General features: G+C 45.7%; 1 protein-coding gene across 1 annotated transcript; it reads right to left on the bottom strand.

The window, feature by feature from the left end:
* Positions 1-1,038: 1,038 nt before the first annotated feature.
* Positions 1,039-5,682, bottom strand: LOC134484098 (zinc finger and SCAN domain-containing protein 5C-like). Its single transcript, XM_087601248.1, is given in 4 exon segments — positions 1,039-1,844; positions 3,644-3,827; positions 5,248-5,523; positions 5,525-5,682. Coding segments are annotated over 4 exon segments (1,272 nt in total). The 5' UTR covers positions 5,603-5,682; the 3' UTR covers positions 1,039-1,110.
* Between the last annotated feature and the right edge of the window lie 1,148 nt (positions 5,683-6,830).

Raw genomic sequence — 6,830 nt, forward strand, 5'->3', positions numbered from 1 at the left:
CAAAAAAACTACCTGAGCTAGAGATGTAGCTCAATGGTAGTGTTTGATTTGCAAGCCAAGGGCCTAGATTCACTCCCCAGCACCAAAAAAGGAAAAACAAACAAACAAACAAACAAAAAAACTACCTGAGCTAGAGATGTAGCTCAGTGGTAGTGTTTGATTTGCAAGCCAAGGGCCTAGATTCACTCACCAGCACCAATAAAGGAAAAACAAAATAAAAACAAAAACCTACCTGAGCTAGAGATGTAGCTCAGTGGTAGTGTTGGATTTGCAAGCCAAGGGCATAGATTCACTCCCCAGCACCAGTAAAGGAAAAACAAACAACAACAAAAAAACTACCTGAGCTAGAGATGTAGCTCAATGGTAGTGTTTGATTTGCAAGCCAAGGACCTAGATTCACTCCCCAGCACCAAAAAAGGAAAAACAAACAAACAAACAAACAAACAAAAAAACTACCTGAGCTAGAGATGTAGCTCAGTGGTAGTGTTTGATTTGCAAGCCAAGGGCCTAGATTCACTCCCCAGCACCAATAAAGGAAAAACAAAATAAAAACAAAAAACTACCTGAGCTAGAGAAGTTGCTCAGTGATAAAGAGTATTTGGCCTCCATGGGCAAGGCCTTGAGATTGCTTCCCTTCTCTAACTACCAAAATAAAAAAAATTAGTTGTGAGCATCCTTTCCAAAAATAAGGAAGATTTGACATGCATACCTATTTACAACTTACTGCAGGACTTGCATGTCACCCATGTTCCATTTAAGGTATGAACAATGTATTTAATTGATATTATTACATTCTCACAGGACCTATGAAGCAGGTGCTTCCAGAAAGCAAGCAATATTCATCTTAAAGGCAAAACAAGATCTTAGCAGGCCCAGAAAAATCACATGTAGGGCCATGAAAAGTCAGTGAACATTCTAGCATTGGTCTAGCCATGGAAGGTGGGCTCTGCATGTAGCTAAAAGCAAAGCTCCACTCTGAAACAAACAGCTCTATCCCTCCAAGACAGTTGGTGCAGGGGAGGTTCTTAGGAGAAACCATCATTTTTACAACTTGTTTCCAATCAATACAGTCCTGGGGGAATTCTGCTGTATAGTTTGCAGGCTGGTGAACTATTGGTTTGCATTCTGTGTGAGGCTCTGAGTAGCCTGGCTTGCCTTGCGTTCAAGATCCCTTGCGTGGAATTTTAAGTGTCTTAGCAGGCTAGATTTGTGTCTGTAGCTTTTCCGACAGTGTTCACATATGAACGGTCTCTCTTTGGTGTGTTTTACTAGGTGTGCAGTAACATGTGACTGCCCCCTAAAGAATTTCCCACAGAAGGAGCACTGGTAAGGTTTTGACTCTGCAGGATTTTTCACATTTTCTCTCAGGCCCAACTGAAACATAAACTCCTTCTTACATAGCCTACACTGCTGTCTTTCATCATCAGAATTTTCTCCCTCTGGCATGCTAGGGGATGTCGCCTCAGTAGATGGATTATTGCCCAGAGCATGCTCACCGGTATCCTCCTCCTGGCCAATGTGCTGCTGCCCAGAGATGTCTGACCCTGCACCACCTCTAGAGCCCCCTGGTGCTACCTTTCTTGTGTGGATTTTCAGATAAATATTATATTGCTTCCGGTGAGCAAAACACAGCCCTAGCTGAGCATCAGAGTCAGGCTTCTTGCGGGGACGAGCCTGTGTAGAGGTTCCAGAGCTGGAGGGCTGCGCATCCTGGGAGCTCCCTGGCATCTCATGTTGGAAGGTCATCTGGTTTTCCTCAGGCTCCTTGTAGTCTTCCAGCAGCTGTTCTGGGGGTTCTTTGCCAGGAGGTTCCAGTTGTTCATATTCTTTGGACAAATGAAATTCTGAAAGTGAATCAGAAATGGATGTGTGTGTGTGTGTGTGTGTGTGTGTGTGTGTGTGTGTGTGTGTGTGTGTATGTTCACTTTTGTCTTGGCTGACATACATTCAGTGTTTTCTCCTCCCAATATCAAAAGCTAAGCGAGGACATGGGAATGGTTGTTGTGTTACATGGAGAATAAAGACAAACTAAATACTCAGATCTTTGGCTGGAAGCTCTCAAGTAGTACCACTGACCTCCCCTGCCTGAAGAAGTCTACCTTTTTCTCTCCTTCCCTTGCTTCTACTGAATCCCTTTCTGCCTGCCAAGGCCTGCTAATTGTACTATGTGTATAGAATCCAGCATGCCTTCCACTTGTGTCTATCTTACCATATCAGAGAACAAGCTCTGGTCGGACTCTGCTATTACATGCTAGAGAGAAGAGGAAGGGCAGTTTTAAATTTCACAACAAAGTGCCTCAGAGTTCATCTAGTCTGCTGCTGTTTTGGACACAAGAAATCTCACCATCTATTTCCCCTTCAGTTAGGATTATTTCACCAGGAGCCTTTGATCAATGCTATGTGCTCTGGCCTTACAATTTTCAGAATAAAGAGTGAATGGGGGGAGGGGCCTACTATGCTTTGTTAAAAGCTATTCTCAGCTCGCCTGCTCATCTATGGAAGTAGTGAGACTCTATGTAGGCTTAAAGTCGATGAACTAAGAGTAGAGGGAAATATTTAGTCAGAAAGCAAATCACCAAGAAAACCTTTCCAGTCTTTTCAAAGGGAGACCAAGGAGCTCTCCTGCTGCCTTCAAAAGTGTGTGTGTCTGTGACAGACAGACAGACAGATGGAAAGATGGACAAAGACATAAAGACAGACAGAGACAGACAGACAGACAGAGATGACCAGATAGCAAAGATGGAAAAATGTGTACTGGAATGATGCTGGGAAAGCCTGTGGCTATTGCCTTGTAGCCAGCCGAGATTATCTGTATGTTTTGATTTCCACTGAAATTTGAAGTGAATTTTGTTGAAAACAACACAAATAACTACAAGCCATTGCTTCTGCCTGTCAACTTAAGGACCAGAAGGTAAAGTATCCCAGTATCCTAGCCCTTGCTTACTCCCTGCCCTCCTGCAGTCCCAATGTCTCAGCAGACAACCTGTATTCCCCTCTCTTAAGTGCTGGCCATTTGTACTTCTCGACCTGGCATGTGAGTTGTGATGGATGGTAAGCCAATGTTTATCCTAATTAGACACTAACCTTACCCATTCTAATATCCTTAGTGGCATTCAGCAGCATGTGACAGGTGCACATAGCCTTGACATTTGGAGCAACCAGAGCCCTACTCCTAAGATCCTCATGCATTCTTCTGTTCAGATTCTCAGCTCACAGACCATGCTAGCTAAAGCCACTAGCCAACACTATCCTCACCTTCAGTTCCCACCCTCTACTCCTTCACATTGAATGGAACACCATTACTTGGTGCTGAGTGAACTTGGTACTTATTGAAGATCTTTTCATAGATCGCTACACTGCCTCCTTCTGTCTGCCTACCAAGGTAGTGAGGCCGTCCAGATCTCTTGTCACAAGGCTGAGATGAAACTGTTTGTGGAGAACCAAAGTAGATGGTGAGGGGAGCATAAACTAGCACTGGCATAACTTACAGCTGGAGAATAAAAAGGGAAGAGAACTTGGAAGGACATTTGACCATGTCTATTATGTTGAGAGCACTGATAACTCCAACTTGACCCAACGCTATGAGAGAACTTGAGCCTTCAAACAGAAACAAAGAGCATGGAGTAGGGGAATAGTGCCTTACCAATATTCAGAAAGGTCTGGCTTTGGCCATCACCACCAAGGTTGTTTGCCCGTGGCTGTTCTGGTGGGACCTCAGGGATCTCCTGGACAGGTTCCAGTGCAGGTGGATTCACAGGTATGTTTGATTGTGTGAGAAACACACCAATCGACATCAGTTCTTCCAAGAGCATGTCACGCATGTTGACCTGAGGAAATAGCAGAACCCGTCATCCCACTGGAAATGCAGTTCCTTTTACCTCACTGCAAAGACATCAATGGCCAGCAGGAATGCAAGGAGCTTTGAGCGTTCCAGAAACCACTAAAAACAACCCAAAGAGATGGTGGCGTCAAATACATTTCATACTCACAACTGATTTATACCTACATGGCTACGTTTCAATTACTCAAGAGCCAGGGCAGGCATGTGGCTCCTGTTGTTGAGCAGGACATATCTAGGCCCTTGAAGATAACACCTTATTTTGTCAACAAAATCAGGAAGACAGAAAGAGAGCAAAAGCACTCAGTCATGCTACCTTCAGGAGGCGGAAACCTTTGGCAGAGGCCTGTGCATGCAGTCCACTGCCCTTAAGCTGAAGCTCCTGCAAAGCAACCCCCATCCCAAGCTGAGAGCATTAATCTCAGTGGGCTGCTCTCTCACAGACACTACCCAGTGTTCAGCCGTGCCTTCCCTGAACAAAGGCTTCAAGAAGTGGTTCTGAGCGGAAGACAATACTGCCCCCCTTCTGAGGTCTTTTGGATATTCTAATGGGAGCTGATACTGGAATTTAATGGCCAGTGATGAGTATATCAATCGTGATGCAGAGCTCTTCCTAGGCTCTTGCAAGTTCAGAAATACCACCCTGAAACATTCACGCAGGTGAGACAAAGCTAGGAAGAACCCGATAGTGTTACATATTTTCCTGGGACTTAGATGTTCTAGGGATGCATGGCCAGAAGAAGAACATCCCATAAGTTGTTCTTAATTACCTCTCCCAAAGCTCATTGCATGACTGCTGGGTAGTATTTACAGGGAGGTAAAAGCAGCTATCTATGTAAGGATATCACATGACTAAGGGCGAAATATATAGCATGAGAAATCTGATATTAATTTCTAACTGTCCTACCACAGTGAGAGTAAGCAGAGACATAGTTATGGAGCCATTTTATGGAAGACACTTCGTGGTGTCTTCAGGTAAAACAAAATCCAAGCACATTAATACAGAAGTCAATAATGGTTTATAATAATCTATGTCAGTTCTTTTTATATCCTTTTAAACTCTAGCTGACTTTGCATTTTCAAACCATTCCGTAAAGATCCAAGCAATGCATATCTCGGGCCATGCAGCTCTATAGACTATAGTGATACTTTTGGTAACTCATGCTGCCTAAGAATTTCATTTACTGATAATGATGAGGCACTGTCATTTGCATATTGTGGAGAGGCCATGGGGTCTGGACCAGTGGAGAATCTGTGACCTCTGTGCTGACTCCAGCAGAAGGGAATGTTGGAAAGGACTGTGGGGAAGGCTGGGGGCTCTGGAATGAGACAGAGCTAGAATGGCTCATCCTGACCCAGCGGCCTGGCCCCTCTTTGGCCTAAGAACGACCAGCCCCAACACTCTTCACCTTGTTTCCTGGCCCTCCGTGATCTCTCTTGAGGTCTTCTATCAGGGTGAAAAGTCTCTGTCTAGTCTCCGGGCTGAACGTCTCGGTCTCCTTGTCTGTGGGCAGAATCTGCAGGAACTGCTCCAACACCAGCAGCGCCAGGATCTGCTCCACAGACCGCGTCTGCGGCTTCAGCCACTGGGAACACAGTTCCCAGAGTTTGCAGAAGGCTTCCTGAGGCCCATCTGCCTCTTCATACTGGAACTGCCTGAAGCGCTGGCGGGGAGGCTTCACAGGCCGTGTCAGGCTCTTGAGGCTGAGGACCCTGGTGGCACGGAGAGGGGTCCTGCGTGGCAGAGTAGCTGGGTGCGGCCATTGTGCCCGTTGGCTGGCCGTTTACAGCTTGTCTTGGGCCGGGGGACTCAGATCTCGGCCGTTTTTGTTGGGCCTTCAACAGGGACGCCATCTGCAGCAGAGAAGAGGCCACCGTGAGAAAAGACATGGGAGTGGTGACTAGAGGACATGGTTGCTGTCCTTTTAGCTTTCAGAATCTGACAAAAGGTATGGACTCTTCTCAGAAACATAAGAGTACACGTCTGACTCTGAACCCAGCTGCCAAAAGTGCCCCCCCCCCACACACACACACAGACTCCTTGGACTCGTGCTTTCCAGTAGGTTATTCACTGGCCCCACACAGCTACTGAACTTGGAATTAGTGGAAGCTGGAAGCTGTGACTCCTAGCTACAGGTACCCTGCAGAATGCTCCCTGCTATTGGGCAGCTCTGTTCTGAGCAGTCCTGTGAACTGCAGCTAGGAACACCTATAAGCCTTCTGAAGAGGCACAGGACTAGAAAGATGGCTCTTAGGATAGGGTATTGTCTGTTCTTCCATAGGGCCCAGGTATGATTCTCATCACCCACACAGTGCTCACAACCATTTGTAATCAAGTTCTGGGGAATCCCACAAACCCTCCTATCCTCTCCAGACACCAGGCATTCACGTAGTGCATAGTCATACATACAGGAAAATAAAACACCCATACACATTTTATAAGGTAATAACAGTAAAACTTTAAATAAAAGAGGTGTAGGCCTCTAGCCCCACTCCTCACACAATAATGGTTTTCACCTATTTCCAAATACATGGAGGTCCCCAAAGAAGAGGGAGGAACAGGTATAGCTTCCCTGAAAAATCCCTCCAGCTTTGAGTCCCCCTTAGTAACCTTTGCAGACGATCCTGCCTCCCCTGATCTTGTCACACAGACTAAGTGTAATCGCATGAGTAACCTCTTGTCCACCTCTAGCACTTTCTCTTTACCGTGACCTTCCTAGTAGCTTTTCAAGAAGAAAAATAACACTGTAAAAGGAGGTCAGTGCCATAGGGAATGTCTCGGGAGTTCCTATTGTGGGACCCATACTGAGTTCACGCCTCATCTGGAGCTAGGTCCTAATCTAAACATTCCCTCATACATGTGTGTGGTTAATCCCTACTAGAATTTAGGAGCTGGACAACAGTAATTTTTCCTTTGTGGTGATGAGGGATGAGGTACAAATCTTAGAGCCACTAAATTCAACCTTCCCAACCCACAAGGAAATTGCCAGAG

Source organism: Rattus norvegicus, chromosome X (assembly GCF_021556685.1).
Source record: "Rattus norvegicus strain SHRSP/BbbUtx chromosome X, alternate assembly SHRSP_T2T, whole genome shotgun sequence".
NCBI lineage: Eukaryota > Metazoa > Chordata > Mammalia > Rodentia > Muridae > Rattus > Rattus norvegicus.